Source organism: Elaeis guineensis, chromosome 1 (genome assembly GCF_000442705.2).
Source record: "Elaeis guineensis isolate ETL-2024a chromosome 1, EG11, whole genome shotgun sequence".
Taxonomy (NCBI): domain Eukaryota; kingdom Viridiplantae; phylum Streptophyta; class Magnoliopsida; order Arecales; family Arecaceae; genus Elaeis; species Elaeis guineensis.
The window spans coordinates 103,172,489-103,196,120 of NC_025993.2; the positions used below are offsets into that span (position 1 = coordinate 103,172,489).

A 23,632-nucleotide genomic window follows, 5' to 3' on the forward strand; every position below is an offset into this window, starting at 1 on the left:
AATTATTAAATTTTGCAAATTTGATGATCTAATTGTACTTAATTGAATTTAGGTTAAAAATAGAAAGCCTACTTCTATCCCTAATTTAAAGGCAACTAGAATTGCTGCAAGGCCATAGGTTTCCTAATTCTAGCTAGATTTGCTAAATGTGAGTTAGTAGTCATGTGAATTTACATATGGAATGGCAAGATCAAATGACTTAAGCAAACGGTCATGTGCAAATCTAAAGAAGCAAAATAAAATATAACAAAAAGTGTCATTTCTCTTTCAGTTAAGATTATTGTGGAAGTCGTTCAGCCAAAAAAATAACAATAATAATTATAGTGAAAGTCCAACCAAATCTTTTGATAGCGGCAGTTGCAGAGTTCTAGTGCACATGTTTTGTTTTGTTTTGTTTTTTTTTTTCTTAATTGAAATCAAAAGCCTTTGTTCAAGCTAATTAGCCAAGGGACCCCAGACCCCACAGAGGGCAGGGCTGGTGATAACCAGATGGGCAATAGAGGCAAGCAGAGATGACATTTTCTCGAGCGGCGGGCACGTCATCGGGGGGTGGGGGGACGCACTGACAGCAAGAACTGCACGGATGGATGGAGAGATGGTATGGAGTTCAGTAGCTGAGGCGACCGTCCTCGGTAGCGGTGGCGAGCGAAGGGGAGAGGGAGAGGCGAGACTCGTCGAAGTCCTCCTCCGGGAGCGGCGACTGCTCCACCCTGATGTCCTCGATCATCTTGACCACCTCCGACATGGCCGGCCTCCGGTCGGGCTGGTGGACCACGCAGGCCAATCCCACGTGGAGCATGGCCACCATCTCCTCCTCGATGTTCTTGTACCGTAGCAGCTCGGCGTCGAACACCTCCGCCGTCCACTCCTCCCGCACCACCGACCGCACCCATTCTGGCAGGCTGACGCCGCCAATGATGCTGTTGCTGCTGCTATTAGTAATGCTGTTGTTATTATTATGATGATGATGAGAAGCAAGAGGAGGAGGAGGAGGGTAGAGGGCCGGCGCTCTCCCCGTGAGAACCTCGAGGATAAGCACCCCGAAGGCGTAGACGTCGGCCTCCTGGGAAAGGCGCCTGGTGTCGGCCTGCTCGGGGGCCTGGTAGCCTCCGAGGCGGGCGGTGGCGTGGGCCGGGCTCAGTAGCAGCGCCAGCCCGAAGTCAGCCACGCAGGCGGCCCCGTTCTTGTCCAGCAGCACGTTGGAGGACTTAACGTTGCCGTGGGGAATCTCGGACGACGCGTACTCCTCGTGGATGCAGGCTAGCCCCCGCGCCGCCCCCAGCACCAGGCTTATCCTGGTCGTCCAGTCCAGCGGGATCCTCCCGGGACCCCGATTACCTATAGAGAATGTGTACAGATTGATAATGAATTCAATTTAACGGGGAGGATGGGATGTGGTCAGTCTAATTTAAATCATTGATGATTGATGATGATGAAGATGGCAAGTATTAAACACCGCCGCAACCGGCGGCAGCAGACTGGTACCATGGAGGCGAGAGTGGAGGCTGCCGTTGGGGAGGTAGTCGTAGATAAGGAGTTTCTCCTGTTTGGCGTAGTAATAGGCCCGGAGGCGGACGAGGTTGGGGCGGCGCAGCCGACCGATGAGATCCATGTACTTGTGGAAGTCGGCACGGGCGCAGGGGTTGGCGTCCCTGAGCCGCTTTACCACCACCATGGATCCGTCCTCCAGCACCGCCCGGTACACCGTCCCCAGGCTCCCCTTCCCCAGCATCTCCGCCGACGCCCGCAGCAACTCCTCCAGCTCGAACCGCTTGCTCCCACGCTTTCTCCTCCCCGTCTTCCCCCCGCTGCCATCCTCCTCCGCCTCCTCCTCTTCAAAGAACACCAGCTTGCTCTGCTGCGCCGTCGCCTCGTCACTCTCTCCGCCGTCGCTGTCTCTGCCGCCCTTCTTCATTTTCTTCTCTTCCTCCACCGCCTCCAGAGTGTAGGGATAGTCGCCCTCCTCGCCATCGCCGCCTATCTTGCTGCCATCCTTGTCCCCCAGGTGCCCGATGCAGCAGCGGTATCCACACAGCAGGGACAGGACTACCAGCAGGAACACGGCATTCCCGACGGCGATGCCGACAATCGCACCCCTGCTCAGCCCCTCTCTATTGCGCCTTTCTCCCTCTCCTCCGTCCTCCATGACGGCGCTGGCGTTCGAAGAGGCGCCAGGTTTGGAGCTGGGGTTGGAGGGCACCACCGATTGAGGAGAGGAGGAAGACGAGGGAGGAGACTGGCGCGGCATCAACGAGCAGGGCGGCAGCGGAGGCGAGGGCCCACAGAGGCCCGCGTTGCCGGCGAACGCCGCCGTTCCGAAGCGGGCGCGCATGCCGTCGGGAACTCTCCCGTAGAGCTTGTTGTTGGAGGCGTTGAATTCCACGAGGCGGGGGAGGGCTGCGGACAGATCCGGGAGGCGGCCAGAGAGGAGGTTGTTCTGGAGGCGGAGGGTGAGCAGGCGGGTGAGATTGGCGAGGGCGTCGCCCGGGATGGGCCCGCGGAGGTCGTTGCCGGAGAGGTCGAGACGGAGAAGGCGTGTGAGGCGGCCGACGGCGGGCGAGATCTCACCGGAAAGGTCGTTCTGGGAGAGGTAGAGGAGCTTGAGGTTGGGGAGGGCGGAGATGAGCGGGCGGAGGGTGCCGTTGAGGCGGTTGCCTTGGAGGTCGAGGCGGCGGAGCTGGTCCAGGTGAGAGAGCGGGGCGAGGGGGCCCCGGAGGTCGAGGAAGGGGAGGGCAAGCGACGTTACCCTCCCGCCGGAGCAACCCACGCCGCGCCACTGGCCGGTGCAGGCGTCAGGAGTGCTCCAGTTAGCGGCCAGGTTACCGTGGGCGTCGGTCCTCGACCGGAAGATGGTCAGAGCGTCCGTGTCGCTGGGCCGGGGCTGCGGCCCGGGCCCCGCCACCGCCATCACAAGCGGAAAAGAAAGCAGTAGTACCGGTAGGAGTGACCAAGTCATGAAGAAAGGCGAGCGAGACGGAGAAGTCGAAGTGGGAGGGACTAGAGCTAAAGACCCAGGAGCGGATAAACTTTTACTTCTGCTTTCTCTCTCACTCACTCTCTCTCTCTCTCTCTCTCTCTCCCCCTTATATCTCCGAGGTCGTTCAGCGGAATTGTGTTTTCAAGTTTCAAAACAAAAAAGAAAGAGCAACATTCGTTGCTTTTAAAAAAGCCTACCATAAGACTGTTGTATGTGGCTCTCGATCTCCATCTATCCAACAACTTTGCTATTGCTGCTGCTGCTACACCGGTGAGGCTGCAGGCTTTGTTATCTGGGGATCTTGGACCTATTTGGTCGCTAGGGATTCGTTAACTCGCTTGACCGGTCGCTTTTATTCAAAAATCAAGGAGAAGGTTGGGAAATCCTTGCTTCGCTAATATCTGCCTGCCCTTCTCCCTCCTTCAAGTGGGGCTTATGATTACAAGTGCGGTCATGAGTGAGGATGATGGGTTATTAGAGAAGAAGTGTCGTTCGGTGAAATGATGATGCCCTTCCCTGCCACGCTTTCTCTTCCATTCTTATCAGGGCATCATATTCCTTCTCCTGCGAGTGCTACGGCGTGCTGCTTTACACATCCCTACCGTTCTCTCCTTCCCCTACGTTTAATCCTCTGTCCCTGTCCTTCGATTCTATTTTGTAAGCTTATAGAGGCCTATTTACTTAAACTAAGCATTGTTTATTGTCCAAGAAAAATATTTCATAGCTGTCACCCGCGACTTCTTATCTATATGTCACTCCCTACCTCACCTAATTCTGGATTAAAAATTTAAAAAAAAAATAAAAAGGACTACGGTTCAAAGTTAAAAGCTCTCGACCATGGATGCACCCTACCTGCTATGCCGGTCGTACAATTTGTAGAAATTACATCTACAGGAGATAAATAATCAAGTCATTCATCCAGTGGCATATACAACGAGGCAGAAAAGGCCCTTTTGATCTCCTCTCCACCGGTCTCTGGTCACATGGAGCCCGCCGTCATCCCCGTGATCTTCATGTACCGCAACTGCCTGCAGGAAAAAATGGTGCGCTGAGTAAGGCGTAGAGTGGCACCGGGCCACGCGTTCATGAGCAAACTGTTCGTATTTCTAATCATCGAACAAGATGTAGCCGAAACTGTGATTGTGTATTGCTCGATGGAACACTTAACTAAACCCACTCCAATCGTTTGCTATTAACAATCATCATTCATTCATGCTGAAGAATAAAACAGAATGGCCGTGGAAGGTGCTGGACAACTCGGTGCCCCTCTGCTTCCGTACAATAAGCAGCAAATTGAGGAGGAGAGCAGCACCGCATTTTCCGCCTAATCAACCGCGAAAAGTAACGCATGCCATCCGGCGCGCGATGGGCCGACAGATTACTGGCCCACACGCTTCACACCCACAGCCGATGGGGTCTCACCGCTCCACGCTCGCTCACTCAAACGAAAGGACGTGGGATGGGGGCGAGGGGCAAAGCGTGGCACCCGTCTCACTGCCCAGTGCCCACGGAGATAAAGCAAGGAACGCAATTAAAGACGAAGGAAAGATTCGAAAGATACGCGAGCGAGACGGATGGATGGGATCATACATGTCTGATATTTTTTCTGGACCCAGCGATTTAGCCTCCAACTCCATGCAACGTAGGTCATCAACTACCGAGCTCAGGGATGGTGCTAGTTTGATCGTGATCATACTCAATCTAGACGTGGGATGCAGCCTAGCTACTACCACCAGGGGTTTGAAACCAGCTGGCCTCCATGCTGAAAGTTCGACCGACTGCTTTCCTGGACTTTGCCAATTTAACGTCCACGGAAACAGTTCCCGGAGATAACGAGCCTTTTCTACCACATGTTCACCACCGTGGATCAGGACCACTGCTGGTTCGATCGTGACCATTTCCCAGAAATAATGAGCCTTTTCTTTGACCTCTATGGATCAGGAGCACTGCTAGTTTGATTATTGTTGCTGCCGATCTCTCCACCTGTGGTCGGATGCCAAAGTAATTGTGGCCAATGTGAATCCGTCATTGGAATTTTGCCCGAACACCTGCAAAACAATTCCACATCGAGGAGTAACTTCGGTGTAGACCCTCTGACGCTCAAATTAGGAGATGAAAAATGATGAAAGAAAAAAATTAGGAGTTGATTGATTACGTACCTTTGGAGAGTCCTAAATCCTTTAATTTATAAGAGAGAAGTTTGAGACGTATTCAACTCGGAGTCCTGATGGTTTTCGAATTTGTCAGATGGATAGATTCGGAAAAAGACTTTCCTTTTGCAGGAGATCCAATCGTAATGGAGTTCTACTTTATCTGGACTTTCCAGATTTGAAAAGGAAGAGTCTGTAGACAGATGTAGTAATTCAACAAGGACCGACCTAGTAGGTCTTCCTCGACAATGGCCAACCTAGTAGGTTGCTAAAGTGGAGGAACGTAGAATCTTGCTAACTGAAGTTGATCAGCTTGAAATAGGTCGTCCGTCGAGATAAGAAGAGGTCAGACTGAGGAAGAAGACCTACTGCTAATCCAACAAATTATACTAGGCGATCACCGTGTCTGTCCAATCTAGCAAGTGTCACCTCCTGTAGCTTAGCTATAATTTGCTCGACAGTGACAAAGTTGTTTAGATCGAGGTCAAAGTACAGATTTACAATAGATGCCCCTACTCTCAAGGTCGAGCTGCAAATAGGTCGGCCGAAGAATACTTAATCTGAGGTTGAGGTTAAGAGAATCACTGTTCACTGAGGACACACATCGAGAATCAAACGGCTGAGGCAAACCATCTATGAATCTGGAGTGTCGATTCCTCATATCCGCGGAAGCCCTGCTTCGACCAATCATCAAGTGATACTTGTTGAACATCGATCGGGAGAGGTAAATCATTAGTAGATCGGAGCCGTTCTGGGGTTCTATAAATAGGGCCACAATAACTTCCTTTTTACTGCTTCTACTGCTCGAAAGGAGAAACTTTGGCACTTTGGTGATTCTGCAAACTTGCTCGGGTAAAGTCGAGCTAGTTGGTCTTCCTCTACTCCTCGTCCCCCTTTTGTTTGGTCGCTTCACTTTTAGGTCAGTTCCTCTTTCTTTCAGCCATGAGTGATTCTAGCTTTTCTGCCGTCACCTGGAGCACAAGTAATGATTTTAAGAGTGCAGACCCTGAGACATCAAGCTTGGGCGACAACGTTAGGAGTGTTACCCCCGAGACGTTAAGCTTGGGGAATGACATTAGGAGTGTAGACTCCGAATCCGATATTGCTTGTTCCTCGGGAAGACTCGAGGTTCCGAACTTTGGTCCATATAGGGTAAATTTTGTCCTTACCCTCAAGGACTTAGAAGTCCTTAGATTAAAATACCAATTCCTTCTGAATATAACCTGGAGGTGGCCGTTCGGGGCAAAAGAATAACTCTTCCTCGTCCAGGCCGAGTTGGTTTGTACGAGTAAGCTCTGAAGGTCCGAGTTCGGTTGCCCTTCCACTTCCTCATAGTGAAATTTCTTAAATTATATAAAATAAGTTTATGTAGTGTCACGCCAAACTCGTGGCACCAGATCATAGGCTTCTTTAGTCATTAACTTCTCCACGGGGCTGAGCCGACCTCCCATCTTCTTCAGACCTCCTTCACATTAAAGGAGCATTCCACAGAGAATGGATGGTGGTATGTTTCTCCTCAGTGGGGATGTCGTCTCTTCCAAGGTGCTCCTTCCTCAGTTCACAATTGGAAAGAATATTTTTTCTTCAACTCCGTTGAGCAATCCTGGGATTTCTGCACGTCATGGGGTAGACCCTATAGGTCGGCGGTTAGGGCTCCAGTTTTGTCTGACACTGAGGAAGAGATGTTAAAGTGGATCTTCAATCAGACTCCCCCTTCACTAGCTGAGTTTCTTACCAAGGATATTTTGTTCAAGGCCGGGTTAAGTCTAACCGACCCAAAAAGTGAGTTACTTTTCATGCATCTTTTTTAGCTCATCAATTTTTTATATTTTTTACTGACTTCATACGCTATGTAAAAATTGACCCCAAGGACATCGAGGCTCTTCATCAGGCTATGAAGAGAAAGAAGATGAGCACGTTCCCAATTCCAAAGCACGACCACATCAAGGCTGTTCTTGCTCAGCCCGTTGCTGGGGGCTCCTCAAGGCCGAGCGAAACTCTGAGGAGGGAGTCATCAGCACCAGCGAGGGCAGTGGTGCCGCTACAATCTATTGCTCCAGGAGAGCCTGCCCCCTGACCTTCTGCATCAACATCACAGAGGATATAAGACAGGCTCTGAATTTTCTTAAAGATGTCATCGCGACTGACCGACGTACAGGTCGGGTCTTTTGTTCCAGTGGGAGCTTCTTCGGACGTCGAGGCCTAAGACACCAGGACGGGTATAAACAATTTTTGAGTTGCTCGGTCCTTGATCCAACGATCCTCCTACCAACCGACGTCGAAGCCTTCAACGCTGAAGGTGGTGCATTCTGTATACACGATACATATGACCCATACTTCGGGTAAGTGACAATCTTCCTCATGTTGCTCGATTATTAACGATCTTGATATTCGATACTAAATTTCTTTTTTTTAGCTCGCCCATCATGTAGATTATTATACCGAGGCAATACATGAAGCACGACGCATCTCAAGGAAAGCCGAGGAAAAGGTCAGCCAAGCTAGCAGAAGGGCAGATGATGCCCAACTGGCAAAGCTTAAGGCCGAAGAAAAGGCCAAGTCACTGGAGGAAAAAATGAAGCGACTAGAATCCGAGCTTTCTAAAGCTCGGGCCGAATCTGAAGGTCAACTATCGATCAAGAAAAAAAGATAAGAGGATGAGCTAAAGGCCGCCAAAGTCATCATGGTTGAGGCCTTCAAATCTTCGACTGAGTTTCGCGATATCAAAGTAGACTTTGAAGTGGCCTCATGCGTGTAAGGTATTGCCGACCCCAAAGAGAAAGTCAAGAAGACGGCTCCGAATTTCGACCTCAGTCTGTTGGAGTCGGACGATGAGGAGGAGGTTGGTGAGGGTGGAGATAAAGGTTTGTGGGTTGAGGATATCTTCAATTCGAAACAGAAGGATAGGAGAGTCGAGGAAGCGATTTCAGCCCCATCTCCAGCTGTTATCGTTCTTTCCAACCGAGCCGAGGTTGAAGATCCACCTGCCCCCCAAGCCTAAAGCTTTTTGCTTTTATTTTTTGTATCCCAGCTCAGGCACGTCCGAGCTTCCTTGATCAGTCCCATTTTGCAACTTTAATTATCATCGAGGTATTTTGTAACAGGCCGATCTTTACTTGTAAAAATTTTTTCTTTCTATGAAAATATTTTCTTTACCCGATCAATTATCGACACCAAGTATTGATCTTCATTAAGTTCTTTGGGATAGCACTTGTTAGTCGTAGATGATTCTCCTGATGATGAGTAAAAATCATTTTGAGTTGAAAAATACGTTTCGTTCCTTGACCATAGTCAAGGACCATATGCTTGTGTTGATGAACATGTTTCGTTCTTCGACTGTAGCTGAGAACCACGTATTTGAGTTGATGGAGAATACATTCCATTCTCCGATCGTAGTCGAGGACCGCATATTTATATTGATGGAGAACACGTTCCATTCCTCAGCCATAGCTGAGGACTGCATATTTGTATTGATTGAGAATACGTTCCGCTCCTCAATCGTAGTCGAGGATCGTGTATTTATTTTGATAGAGAACACATTCTGTTCCTCAATCATAGTTAAGGATCGTATGTTGGATTGATGGAGAACACATTTCGTTCCTCGATCGTAGTCAAAAATTATATGTTGGATTGATGGAGAACATATTTCATTCCTTAGTCGTAGTCGAGGATCATGTGTTTGTGTTGATGAAAAACACGTTCTGTTTCTCAACCATAGCTGAAGATCGTGTGATTGAGTTGATGAAGAACACATTCCATTTCTCGGCTGTAGCCGAGGACCGCATGTTGAGTTGATGGAGAACATGTTCTGTTCCTCGATCGTAGTTGAGGACCGCATGTTGGGTTGATGGAGAATACGTTATGTTCTTTGACCATAGTCAAAGACCGCATGTTTCGAACATCTGCATGGCGAACATTCCACATTCCATCTGTAGGCGAAGAGCATATATTTTTTGAAAGAACACGTAGTTCAATAAAATAAATGAAGTAATTTATTATTCGATTCAAAAATAACAAACATTATAGTTCAAGGATGGTAGATATGTAAATTGTCTGCATTCCAAGTCCTGGGGATCGAAGTTCTATTTAGCCGTCGAAGTCGATAAACTCCTAGTCGAACTATTTCAATGATGCGGTAAGAACCTTTCTAGTTCGACACAAGCTTCGACCGCTCCATTGGATGAGAGACCTCAGCTCGACGAAGAACTAACTGTCTCATCAAGAAAGACTTTTCTTTAACTCGAAAGTTGTAATATCAAGCTATCCTCTGTTGATAATTAGCCATCCAGATTCGTACCTGCTTACGCATTTCTTCTAGTAAGTCTAGATTTGCTTTTAGCCCAAAGGAGTTATCATCTATGCCAAATTCTTCCACTCGCAATGTTGGCAAGCCGATCTCAAGCCGTATTACCGCTTCAATGCTGAAGGCCAGTCTGAAGGGGGTTTCTCCTATTGGAAGCCACTGAGTCATTCGATACATCCATAGCATATGGTATAGCTCTTCAACCCATAATTCCTTTGTCTGATCGAGCCGAGCTTTCAATCTCTACAGTAAGATCCTGTTCGTCACCTCAGCTTCACCATTGCTCTGAGGATGAGCTACAAAAGTTAGCCTGTGGTTGATGTCCAATCCATTGCAGAATCCTTTGAACTTCAGATTATCAAACTGTCATTTATTATCGGTGATAATTGCTCATGGCAGACTGAATCGATAGATGATTGATTTTCACATGAAGTCACAAATATTTTCCAAAGGGATAGTCGCTAGTGCCTCCACTTCCATCCATTTGGTTAAGTAGTCGATCGCGATGAGCAAAAATTTCTACATGGCCCGCTATTGAAAAAAATCTAAGAATATCCATTCCCCATTGAGCAAAAGGCCAAGAGGTTGTAATTGGAGCCAAACAGATAGAAGATCGGCACTGAATGTTTGAAGTCCTCTAGCATTGGTCACACCTGTTCATCAAGTCGGCAGCGTCTTTCTGTATGGTTGGCCAAAAGTATCTCTGTCGTAGCACTTTATGAGCAAAGGCCTTGCCCCCCAAGTAACTGCCACAGATCCCCTCATGAACTTCTCATAGAGCGTACTCAACTTTTGAGGGACGGAGACATCGAAGCAAAGGTAGGGTAAATGATCTTTTATACAACTTTCCATCTTAGACAAGGTACTGGGCGACAAGATATTTCAACTTTTTAGCTTCATCTCGATCAGTAGGCAACATTCTATTTAGTAAATAATGTAATATGAGATTTATCCAGCTTGTCTCAAGGTCAGTTTGTATCACTTCATGCTCCTCAATGTCAGCTTTTTAAGAGTTTTGAGATATGAGGTCCTTTTTAGATCGGCCGCACCCACCATTGCTAGCTTTGAAAGTAGGTCAGCCCGCATGTTTTCCACCCATAGTATCTGCAGAATATTCATTGTATTGAAGCTGGAGGTAAGATCTTTAATCTTCTATAAGTACTTCATCATGTTAAGCTCTCAAGCTTCATATTCTCTCTGCACCTGGTCGATGATGAGTTGTGAGCTGCTACGAACTCTGAGATGCTTCACTCCTAGATTCTTTATCATCCTCAGTCCCATCATCAGTGCTTCATTTTCAGCTTCATTATTGGAGGTGAAAAATCTGAAGTGCAAGGCATATTCTGCGACCACTCTATCTGAGCTGGTTAGAATCAATCCTACTCCTACGCCTTTGGTGTTCGAGGATCCATCTACATGGAGAATCCAACATTCATCAATCGATGAGATGATTTCTTTAGCATTTTGTTCCTCATCCGAAATAATACATTCTAGGATGAAATCAGCCAATGCCTGAGTTTTGATGGACGGCCGAGGTAGGTACTTAATGTCAAATTCATCCAGCTCGATGGCCCATTTGGCTAATTGCCCCCAGGTCTCCAGTTGATGGAGTATTGATCTTTTTGGTTGATCAGTGAGAACAACGATAGTATGAGCTTGAAAGTACGATCATAATTTTTTGGATGATATCACAAGAGCATAGGCCATCTTTTCAAGCTTTGTGTACCTCATCCCAGTATCATGGAGTATCCGGCTGACGTAGTAGATTGGTTTTTGCATCTTGGCTTCCTAGCGGACAAAGATGGAACTGATTGCAGCGGAAGAAACAATAAGGTAAAAGTACAATACTTCTCCAGGTTCAGGCTTACTAAGAAGTGGAGGTGAGCCAAGATATTTTTTCAGATCTTTGAAGGCAGCTTGGCACTCCTCCGACCATTGAAAGTTCTTTGCCTGCTTAAGAGCTTTAAAGAAAGGCAGGCTTCTTTCTACCGACCTAAAAAAAAATCTGTTCAAAGCTGCAATCCTACCAGTCAGGCGCTGCATTTCTTTAATCATCCTCAGAGGCTTCATTTTCTAAAGAGCTTGAATCTTCTCTCGGTTTGCCTCAATCCCTTGCTGAGACATCATAAAATCAAGGAATTCGCCAGCAATGACACTGAATGCTCACTTACTGGGATTGAGCTTCATCCAAAATTACAGCAGTGCTGTGAATGATTCCTCAAGATCGGCAATATGATGTTCAGCAATCCAACTTTTGACCAGCATATCATCGACGTATACCTCCATGTGCTGGCTGATCTGTGCCTTGAAGATTTTGTTAACTAGCCATTGGTAGGTTGCCCCTGTATTTTTGAGATCAAATGGCATAATCCTATAACAAAAAAGGCCTTGGTTAGTGATAAAAGAAATTTTCTCCTCATTCTCAGAGGCCATCCAGATCTGATTGTATCCTGTGAATGCATCCATAAATGAAAAGAGCTGATGTCCCGATGTCGCATCCACCAGCTGATCAATACGAGGCAAGGGCTAACTGTCTTTAGGACATGCTTTGTTGAGGTTGGTGTAGTCAATGCATGCATGCCATTTTTTATTTGGTTTTAGGATGAGGATAACATTGGCTAGCCACTATGGGTAATATACTTCTCGTAAGAACCCGACTTTTAAAAGTTTGTCCACCTCTTCTTGTATAGCCTTCTGTCGATCAGATGCAAAAGGATGTTTCTTCTGTCTGACTGAACAATACTTTGGGTCCATATTGAGTCGGTGTACCATGATCTCTGGATCCACATATGGTATATCTGAAGCTGACCAAGCAAATATATCGACGTTTGTCCGTAGAAAAGAGATGAGATGCAGACGATCTTCTTCACATAAGTTTGAGCCAACTTGGACCACTTTATTCGAATCTTCACCAATAGGTACTGATATCAGGTCATCCACTAGTTGTTCTCTTTGTTCAAGTTTCTCATCTCGTACATCTAGCTCATCCACCGACTGTTCCATAGGTGCCACTCCTCGTAGGGTTGCCATATAACATTCCTTCACGAGCTGTTGATTTCTTCGAAGCTCATCGATCCCTTCAGGAGTAGAAAATTACACCATTAGATGATAGGTCGATACTATAGCTTTAAGTGTGTTGAGTCCAGATCGGCCTAATATAATGTTGTACACGGACAGACTTTTTACGATGAAGTAGTTTATTTGTGCATCCGCTTGTTTTGGAGCCCGTCCAGCTATAGTAATCAACGAGATGGTTCCTTCCACTCGGACCGTGGTATCCGAGAATCCAACTAGAAGAGTAATCTTTTTTGTCAATAGTTTAGAATCCAAGTTTATATGAACAAAAGCGTCATAAAACAAAACATCAACTAAACTTTCATTATCAAATAGGATCCGATATACATCATAGTTAGCAATATTTAAAGAAACAATGATAGGGTCATCATGGGGATATTTTATTCCATCTAGGTCAACTTTCGAGAAAATGATCTCATCACCAGTCTTCAGCTTTTTCACCTCCTTATCTTTAGCTCGATCAAGACTTGGGGTGCATCGATCGAGCTGTCCTTCAGAGATCATATGAATCTCTCCCACGATTGGTTGATCTCTACAGGGATTTTCTTTCGAGGAGGTTCGTCATGTGGGTTTCTCGAAATTTGTCATTCGTCGATATATCGATAAAGGCATCTACGCTGGATTAACACCTCAATCTCCTCCTGAAGCTGTCAATATTCTTTGGTGTCATGTCCGTGATCATGATGATATATGTAGTACTTTCTCAGGTCTCTCTTATGTACCGGGGTAACCATCTTCCTCAGAGGATATAGGTCTTCTTGCCGCCCTATCTCTACTAGGATCTGAGATTGAGGGGTATTCAATGGACTGAAATAATGAAATCTCCAAAAAGAGGACTAAGATCGGCGAGGTGGTGCAGGAGGTCTAGGTCAGTTGTTTCGAGGTGTGGTCTGAGAGCGACGAGGTTTAGGTTCAGGACGTCGATGCTGCATTCATTGGGAGTCTCTTTTTCTCTTGTCTGGAGCTTTGATTAGATGTCCGATCGAGATTTTTCTCTTACTGATCTCAAGCTTCATCGGCCTGAGCATAATTCTCAGCCCGCTCCAATATTTCAAAAAAATATTTCGAATAATTCAAATTAAGAAAGTAAAGGACGTCATTCTGCTGGAGCCCAACTTTGAATGCTGTCATCGTCACAGACTGATCTACATTTTGCATCTCTAGGATAGCAGCGTTAAACCGGCTTATGTAATCTCTAAGAAATTCATTCTCCTTCTGCTTAATACTGACTAGGAAATCCGAAGTATGCCACTGTCGATGACTGCTAAAGAAGCATGCAACAAAAAGTCAGCTCAACTAGTGAAATGAATCTACAGAGCCCAACTGTAGGTTGGAGTACCAATGACGAGCTGCTTTCCTCAAAGTAGAAGGAAAAGCTCAATAAAGAGTTACGTCGCTGGCCCTTTGTAAAAGCATCAAAGTGTAGAAGTTCTCCAAATGATCCATCGGATCAACTGTTCCATCGTAGGGTTCATTTGAGGTATTTTAAATCAAGACGGAAAGGGTTCATCCATCAACCTTTGAGTAAAAGAAGGATCGACGTTGAATCCCAAGTCATCCTCCGATTGCTTCAGTGTCCAAAGTGCATCTAGCTGTTCTTGCATTTCCTGAAGTTTCTTTCCATCTCATCTTTTCAAGTTTATCGATATCGAGAAGCATAGCTCAGAGTTGAATCCCTCCTCGAGATAGGGGTAGGAGACCTATGATGGTGACGAGGAGGACTCGAAGGTCGACTATGATGACTTGTCCCTACTCTGGGGCTGCGAGGGAGCCGATTTGATGATCTTTCTCATACTGGTCGTGGGGTCTTTTGTAGTGGGGGGAGGCTCCGTGTTTTGTTGTATACCCCGCAGTGTAGCTAACAGAGCCTGTACCTGCTGGATGAGGCTATTATATTGATCATAGAAGATGGCCGATGTCGAAGGTGCTACTAGTGTTACTGGTGAGATGGGCGGAGGATTCTCCTATGCCGATGGTATTTCATTGGTCAGTCGGACGTTATTGGTATACCGACCATTGGAATGCTGTGACACGTTCGAAGCCCCTCATGCATCCTCATGGTGATTGGCGACTAGTGACAGGCTTCCTCTCCTCTCAAAGTAGGACCTCAGGACTAGTTTCGAAGTAGGATATCAAAATTAGTCAAAGAGGATCCTTCTTCTAGCATCAAATATTACTGTCGATTTTTTCATCGGTGATCGAACACCGAAGTAGTCATGGCCAAGGTGAATCCATCACTAAAATTTTGCCCGAACACCTGCAAAACAAGTCCACACCAGGAGATGGCACTGGTGTAGACCCTCCGATGCTCAAGTTAGGAGATGGAGAACGATGAGAAGAGAGATTTAGAAGTTGATTGATTGCATACCTTTGGAAGGTCCTGGAGCTTTTAATTTATAGGAGAGGAGTTTGAGATGTATTCGACTCAGAGTCCTAGTGGTTTCTAAATTTGTCGGATGGATAGATTTGAAAAAGAACTTTCCTCTTGCAAAAAATCCAATCGTAATAGAGTTCTACTTTATTTGGACTTTTCAGATTTGAAGAGAAAGAATCTGTAGACAGATGTAGTAATTCAGCAAGAACCGACCTAATAGATCTTCCTCGACAACGGCCAACCTAATAGGTTGCTAAAGCCGAGGAACGTAGAATCTTACTAACTGAAGTTAATCGGCTTAAAGTAGATCGTCTGTCGAGGTAAGAAGGGATTAGATTGAGGAAGAAGACCTGCTGCTAATCCAATAAATTATACTAGGCGATCACCATCTCTGTCCAATCCAACAAGTGCCACCTCTTATAGCTTAGCTATAACTTGCTTGATGGTGATGAGATTGTTTAGGCCGAGACTGAAGTACAGATCTACAACAATTATGACCATGTTCATGCTCGTTCAATCCAAATGGACAACCTACTACCAAGGGTTTGAGACAAGCTGGCCTCTAACCTAAGGTTCGGGTGATTGCTTTCCTCACGTTTGCCAGTAGCATCCCAGAAATGACGAAAACGAAAATAACCTTTTCCAGCGAATCTCGACCTCCTGTATTTGAGAGCATAATAGTCAAAATAACAAAATGAAAAGGAAAAACAAAAACAAAAACAGAGAGCATAGTATTTAAAACATCCATGAAGGATCAACCAATTCCCTCGGCAAAATATGAAGAATAATGATCAATCTGGGTGCCACTAGTCGCTCCACTTCATCCAGACTCCTCTAGTAAAATATTGATTTTTATTTGTGTTGGGTATAAAATACCCCCCCGGTCGAAGTTTGTAAAAGACCGATCCTTCGGGGCTCTTCCGGCTCCCGACCTTGTATGTGGTGCCTCTCCGAACTCCCTCGACCGTCCGAACTTCTCCGACAATGGACTTCTGCGTTCACCCACTGGGCCGTCCCAAAGGCCCTCTAGGCCTCACTGACAGTCGACCTCCTACAGCAGCCAACCATTCTTTGAGTCTCTCCTGGACTTCTTCTGGCCACAGACGACCCTACTCCGAACTTCTTCCGGGCTTCGTCAGCATCCGAGCTTTCCCGACAACGAGATTTCTACAGTAACCAGACTCCTTCCAAATTTCTACGACGGTCGACCGCCTTCCAGATCCCGATTGAGCTCCTGCAAGAGTCGAACTTCTACTACGAACGGTCTACTCCGAACTCCTACAGCGGGCTGTCTATCCCAGACGTCGACTGTAAGCAAATTCTGACTCAAGCCTCTACTATAAACAAATTTTTTTCGAATTTCTACTACAAGTAGACTTCAACCGAGCTACCCCGATAGCGAGTGGGCTCTAGATGAGCTTCTACAGTGGGACACTACTCCGAGCTTCCGCGACAACTGGTCCTCGCCCGAGCTCCTACAGTAAGCGGCCCCTTTTCAACCTCTCGCGAGAATCGAAGCCCGTCCGAACTTCTCCAGCGGATGGATTTCGAACGAGCTTCTATGACGGACGAGCTCCAGCAACTAGATCCCTGCGATAGCCGATCGCCTCTGATGTCTGCCGAGCCTCCCCAGCACTATCCGAAGTCCATCGCCGGCCGACCTCCTACCAGGCTCCCCATAAAACCGAACTTTCTCGGCGGACGATCTTCAGATGAGCCTCCACATCAGATAAATCCCAGACGGGCTTCTCCGGACTTCGTCAACAAAAATCTCCATCCGAACTCCTACAGCAGGTGACTCCAGCCTGAAACGTCAGCACCCGAAGCATCCGACAACAGTAGATTCGTCAGCGACCTCAGAACATCCGAGCCTTTCCTAGAACGATGATGTAAAGAGCCATTCTGCTCCATCAGGCATCCCAGTCGAGCTTCAGCCGATGGATCTAAACTCTCTGACAAGCCACAACAAGGGCCACTACCTTACTCCACTCGCTGCAACGGATTCCACGTGGTTCCACTACTCTCTGACAAGCCACGACAAAAGCCGCCCTCCTGCTCCACTCTCTGCAATGGATTCCATGCAGCTCCACCACTCTCTGACAAGTCCCGATAACGGACACCACTCCACTCTCCGCAACAAGCTCCACGTGGTCTTGAACGACCCCTGACACCACTACTCTTCGTAACAAACTCTACGCAGCTCTGAGCGGTCCACTACCAGATGGTTACAGACATCGCTGTCGGTCAGTTACACCCTCCGTCTATAAATAAGGACCCCCAGATACGTTCTTCTCGAGGCTGGTAACTCTATCTCAAAATTCTGTCAAAATTTTCGCTCGAGCACTCCATTTCTGTTGAAGCAGAGTACTGATTTAAGCATCGGAAGGTCTTGCTGGAGCACCTCCAACTCCGATTTAGACTTTCTTTGCAGGTCCCGACGGCGGTCGCGATTATCCCAGCTCCAGCTTCTCCGACTTCGACAAAATTCTGCACCAACAGAATTGACGCTAGAGGAAGGGGCCTCTATGTCTTTGCAGTACCCTTGTTCTTAAAGGAGTGCTCAACGGGACTGATTCCGATCATCTTCTCCGACATCCTCTTCTCCTTCTTCTACTAGATCTTTACCTGATGCCTCCCCGCAGAGCATCCACCAGGCGATCCACGGCCTCTGCGGCCAGATCTCAGGCTCCGACCTCATCTCCAGTTTCTCAGGCTCCTCCTCCTCCTCCGGCAATAGTGGTCGACAAATTCATCCGACGCCGGCCTGAAGGTAGGGAGAATCGGCCGAGGGCCCTACCACGATCGAAGCCACCGAGGAGGGAAGAACAACCTGAAAATCGGCCTCCAATCGGGATCGTCTACACCATCTCTGGAGAGCCTCGGAAGGGAGCGGCCAGCGGATCGACCGGACCGCCCAAGTGGCAAAGAATCGAAGGACCCATAACCTTTACTGAAGAAGACGCCCGAGAGATCCGATTTCCCCATAATGATGCAGTTGTAGTTTCTTTAAATATTGCTGACTATGATGTACGTCGCATTCTTGTTGATAGTGGAAGCTCGACTGATATTTTGTTTTACAATGCCTTCTCAAAAATGTCCATCCCTGACGGTCATTTGGGGCCGATTAGCTCCCCTTTAGTAGGGTTTACCGGTGATGCTATCCCGATGGAGGGAGTAATAATCTTGACTGTAGTTGCAGGTCGATATCCAAAATAGTCCAGGGCTCTGGTGGATTTCCTGGTGGTGAAGGCGTCGTCAGCCTACAATGCAATTCTCGACCGACCTAGTCTCAACGCTCTCCGAGCTGCAGTATCATCCTACCATCTGAAATTAAAATTCCCTACTAACCAGGGGGTCAGAGAAGTTAAGGGAGATCAAGCCCTGGCAAGGCATTGCTATAATATAGCCCTGCAGAGAAGTGGTCAGCCTGACCCCTATCCGGTTGATGGATTGGACACCCACGATGACCTGACAGAAGAATGGGGTGGGCCAATGGAAGATCTTGTCTCAATTCTTTTGAATGATGGGAATGAGGAACACGTGGTGAAGATCGGCTCCAACTTGGGGAAGGAGGTGCGGACGCAGCTTATCAATTTTCTGTAAAAGAATACGGATATTTTTGCTTGGACTCCGACGGACATGCCAGGGATCGATGCTGAAGTCATGCAACATCGCCTGGCTGTCGATCCCAAACACCGACCGACGAAGAAAAAAGTTTGAAGTCATGCGCCGGAGAGACAGGTGGCAATAGCCGAGGAGGTTGATAAACTCTTGAAAGCCGGGTTCATCAGAGAGATCAACTATCCGAGCTGGGTTTCCAATGTGGTCTTGGTTAAGAAGGTGAACGGCAAATGGAAGATGTGTATAGACTTCAAAAAATTGAATAAAGCCTGCCCGAAGGACAGTTATCCTCTGCCCAGAATTGACCAACTAGTAGATGCAACCTCGGGCCACGAGCTTCTCACCTTCATGGATGCATTCTCCGGCTACAATCAGATCAGGATGGTGCCTGAGGATGAAGAAAAAACCACTTTTATAACTAACCGTGGCCTTTATTGTTACAGGGTCATGCCTTTTGGCCTCAAAAATACAGGGGCGACATATCAGCAGCTAGTGAATAAGATTTTCAAAGAGCAGATCGGCCGCAACATGGAGGTCTATGTGGACGGCATGCTCGTAAAGAGCAGATCCTCGGTAGACCACGTCGCCGACCTTGAGGAGACCTTCAGCCCCCTTCAAAAATACAAGATAAAGCTGAACCCAGCCAAATGCACTTTTGGAGTAACCTCAGGAAAATTCTTGGGCTTCATGATATCGGGGTGCAGGATCGAGGCAAATCCGAAAAAGATTCATGCCATCCAGGAGATGACCGCCCTGAGGTCAATAAAGGAGGTTCAGCGCCTCACCGAGAAAGTAGCAGCTCTAAATCGCTTCATCTCGAGATCGGCCGAGCGATACCTACCTTTCTTTTGGACCCTCAAGCAGCCCAAGAACTTTTGTTGGACCGATGGATGTCAGCAGGCGTTCGAAGAGCTGAAGAACTACCTCGGCTCATCACCATTATTGGCAAAGCCCGAGCCTGGAGAGGAATTATTCCTATACCTGGCAGTTTTCCCTGTGGCCCTCGCTGCAGTTCTGATCAAGGAAGAAGCGAAAATCCAACGGCCGATCTACTACATAAGCTGAGTATTGAGAGATGCCGAAACCAGGTATACTAAGTTAGAGAAACTAAGTTACGTCTTGTTGATTGCAGCTCGAAGGCTCCGACCTTACTTTCAAGGACACACCATAATGCTACTCACCGACCAGCCGATCAAGGCGGTTCTGCATCGAGCAGATGCCTCTGGGAGAATCGCGAAATGGGCAGTCAAGCTCACGGAGTTCGACATCAACTATCGACTTCGGCCAATGATCAAAGCCCAGATATTAGCAGACTTCGTGGTGGAATGCACTATCCTGGAGGAGGCCGAACTTGGACAAGATGAAGCCGATAATCTCGAGCTCCGACCGAACTCCCTCGAAGAAAGAGCCGATCTCTCTGATGGTTCTTGGGCCCTCTACGTGGATGGTTCCTCCAACATGTCAGGCACGGGCGCGGGCCTGATCTTGATCAATCCAGATGAAATTATCACGGAGTATGCACTGCGCTTCGAGTTCCCCGCAATAAATAATGGAGCAGAATATGAAGCTCTGATTGCGGGACTGAAGGTCACCAAAGAATTAGAAGTAGATCGGCTTCAAGCCTACAGTGATTCTCAATTAGTAGTGGGACAGGTCAGTGGAAATTATGAAGCTTGGGAGGACAGTATGGCTAGATATCTCGAAAGGATAAGGGAGATTATCCCTACCTTCAGCAGCTTCGACATTAGGCAGATCCCGAGATCGAAAAATGCCAGGGCCGACCTTCTCTCCAAGTTGGCTACACTGGCTCTGGCCGAACTGCCTAAGGAAGTCTTCTTCGAGGTTCTGAAGCGCCCAAGCACGGAAGAATCACAGTCTATGATGGAGATCAACTATGAACTCAGTTGGGTCGACCCACTAGTTACATACCTCAAGGACGGGGTTCTTCCTCCTGATGCAAAAGAGACTCGAAAGCTTAAGAACCAGGCCTCCCGATATATCCTCTATGAAGGCAAGCTATACAAGAGGTCATACTCCTTGCCCCTCTTGAAATGTCTCCGACCTTCCGAAGCCGACTTCACCTTGAGGGAGGTACATGAGGGAGTCTGTGAAAGTCACATGGGGGCCAGGTCTTTATCCCATAAGCTGCTCCGACAAGGTTATTACTGGCCTACCATATACCAGACTCCGTCGAATATGTCCGAAGATGTGATCGGTGTTAGAGATATGCCAATATACAAAGGCAACCTGCCTCCGAACTGATACCATTGAGTGCCCCGTGGCCGTTCGCGCAATGGGGGATGGATATCCTCGGACCTTTTTCCATGGCATCAGGGCAGCGAAAGTTCCTCCTGGTGGCAATAGACTATTTCACCAAGTGGGTCGAAGCTGAACCTTTGGCAAAAATCACGGAAGTCAAAGTGCAGGACTTCGTCTGGAAGTCGATTGTCTGCAGGTTCGGCTTACCCAGAACCCTCATCATTGATAATGGGCGATAATTTGCTGGAGCAATGTTTGCTGAATTTTGTGAGGACCTAAACATCTCCCACAACTTCACTTCGGTGGCCCATCCTCAGACAAATGGTGAGGCCGAGGTGACCAACAGGACTCTGTTGCAGGGCATCAAAGCGAGACTTGAAAAGGCAAAGAAAACTTGGGCTGACGAGCTCTATCATGTGTTGTGGGCATACCGGACTACTCAGAGATTGCCCATGGGGGAGACCCCCTTTGCCTTAGCTTTCGAGACAGAGGCCGTGATCCCAATAAAACTCAAGCTTTCGTCAGCACGAGTCGTGGCATTCGACGAACAGTGCAACCCATAGGATCTCAAGGCCAACCTCGACTTGTTAGAAGAAAAATGGGAGACGGCTCAAGTTCGGATGGCGGCCTACAAACAGAAAGAAGCCCGCTACTACAACTCCCGGGTCAAAAGCAAAGTCTTCAGAGCGGGGAACCTGGTGTTACGGCAAGCCGCTACCTCACAACCTCAGAATCAAGAGAAACTTGCCCCAAACTGGGAAGGCCCATATGAAGTCAAGGAGATAGTCCGGCCCAGAACATACTATTTAAAAGAGCTCGGAGGAGCAGAGCTTCTGCGATCATGGAACTCAAAAAATCTACGCATGTATTACCAATAGCTTCGTCTTAAATAAAAGTTTCATATTTGCATATTTTTCTTTTAGCATGAGTTTATAACGACAGAAAATAACTCTCTCATGCAATTGAAATTAAGCATATTAGGAACAGGAGGAGAACCTCGTCCTAACATGAGCAAAGTCGAAGGCCCGATTTCTAAAAGATCGGATGGGGGGAGAGGCCCTCACAACGGCCCTGATGTGCCCCCACAGTCTTGTTAGGAATAGGAGGAGAACCTCATCCTAACATGAGAAAAGTTGAAGGTCCGATTTCTAAAAGATCGGATGGGGGGAGAGGCCCTCACAACGGTCCTGATGTGCCCCCACAGCCTTGTTAGGAATAGGAGAAGAACCTCATCCTAACATGAGCAAAGTCGAAGGCCCAATTTCTAAAAGACCGGATGGGGGGAGAGGCCCTCACAACGGCCCTGATGTGCCCCCACAGCCTTGTTAGGAACAGAAGGAGAACCTCGTCCTAACATGAGCAAAGTCGAAGGCCCAATTTTTTAAAAGACCGGATGGGAGAAGAGGCCCTCACAATGGCCCTGATGTGCCCCCACAGCCTTGTTAGGAACAAGAGGAGAACCTTGTCCTAACATGAGCAAAGTCGAAGGCCCGATTTTCTAAAAGACCAGATGGGGGGAGAGGCCCTCACAACGGCCCTGATGTGTCCCCACAGCCTTGTTAGGAACAGGAGGAGAACCTCGTCCTAATATGAGCAAAGTCGAAGGTCCGATTTTCTAAAAGATCGAATGGGGGGAGAGGCCCTTACAACGGCCCTTATGTGCCCCCACAGCTTTGTTAGAAACAGGAGGAGAACCTCATCCTAACATGAGCAAAATCAAAGATCCAATTTTCTAAAAGATCGGATGGGGGGAGAGGCCCTCACAACGGCCCTGATGTGACCCCACAGCCTTGTTAGGAACAGGAGGAGAACCTCATCCTAACATGAGCTGAATCCAACTGTCGAGAACAAGAGGAAGACCTCGTCCCGACACAAACAAAGACTTGGTTGATCGACAAGGAGGAAAGCTTCCTCAACGATACCTCTACGCTTTCACGACCCCGTTAAGAGCAGGGGAAAAACCCTCACTCGAACATGAAAGGGAAAGGGGAAGATAAAAGAGAAAGGCCGATTAACTACTTCTGCGACAAATAAAAACAAACTACATCAAAGACATAAGGAACTTCTTCCCAGTCGCTAAGAGGGAACCTGACATGGGCCTAGGATAAATTGACCTCTTCAAGATAACGAGAAGTTTGGAGCTCCAAGCTCGAGCACCGGGAGAAAGCATCAAACTCAAATGACCTTGAAAGAACCTACGGTCATAAACCAAAGGGCAAATCGACACTGCAACGACTGAAAACCCCCAAACAGCGTCGGCATCGAACACGACGAAAGACAAAAGGAGTCCGACAAATAACCGGTTAATACCAGAATGGGCGAGGTAATAAACAATTTCATTCTCAGTTCATTGGTGAAGTATACATTACAAAGCCTTGAAGGCCCAAAAAAGAGGGGGGGGATGAGGTAACGGAAAATTCTCTTCTCATTCCATTGGCAAAGTGGATGTTACAAAACCTTAAAAAAAAAAAAAATAGCTCTAAGGAAGCTCGGCTTCATCAGACTTCAAACTCTCGGTTCCAGCCATCGTCGAGAATTACTTCAAGTACTTGGCTTCTTCTTCCAGTCTCCCTTTCGGATCAACAATTACTCCAGCATTATCTTCGAAGTACATGTAGATGCCACGATGACAGCAGGCATGATCAGCAATTACTCCAGCATTATCTTTGAAGTACATGTAGACACCATCTTTGCCGCGCCATGGTTTTCGCTGCCTCATGATGACGACAGGTATGACCTTCTTTCTGAGGTCAGGTTCCCCCTCACAGTGACGGCGGGCATGACCTTCTTCTTGAGGTCAGGTTTTCCCTCACGATGACGCGCACCAGAAAGCCCTCGCGGTCGAAGATGTGACATAAGCACGGGCTCTAGGC

At 47.5% G+C, this 23,632-nt stretch overlaps 1 protein-coding gene across 1 annotated transcript; it reads right to left on the bottom strand.

Annotated features, from left to right (window-relative positions):
• Nucleotides 1-379: 379 nt before the first annotated feature.
• LOC105038187 (leucine-rich repeat receptor-like protein kinase PXC1) lies at nucleotides 380-4,132 on the bottom strand. Its single transcript, XM_029262509.2, has 2 exons — nucleotides 1,486-4,132; nucleotides 380-1,338 (listed from the first exon to the last, which is right to left on the bottom strand). Exons 1-2 carry the CDS (start codon nucleotides 2,954-2,956, stop codon nucleotides 608-610), a joined length of 2,202 nt encoding a protein of 733 aa, XP_029118342.1. The 5' UTR covers nucleotides 2,957-4,132; the 3' UTR covers nucleotides 380-607.
• Nucleotides 4,133-23,632: the final 19,500 nt, after the last annotated feature.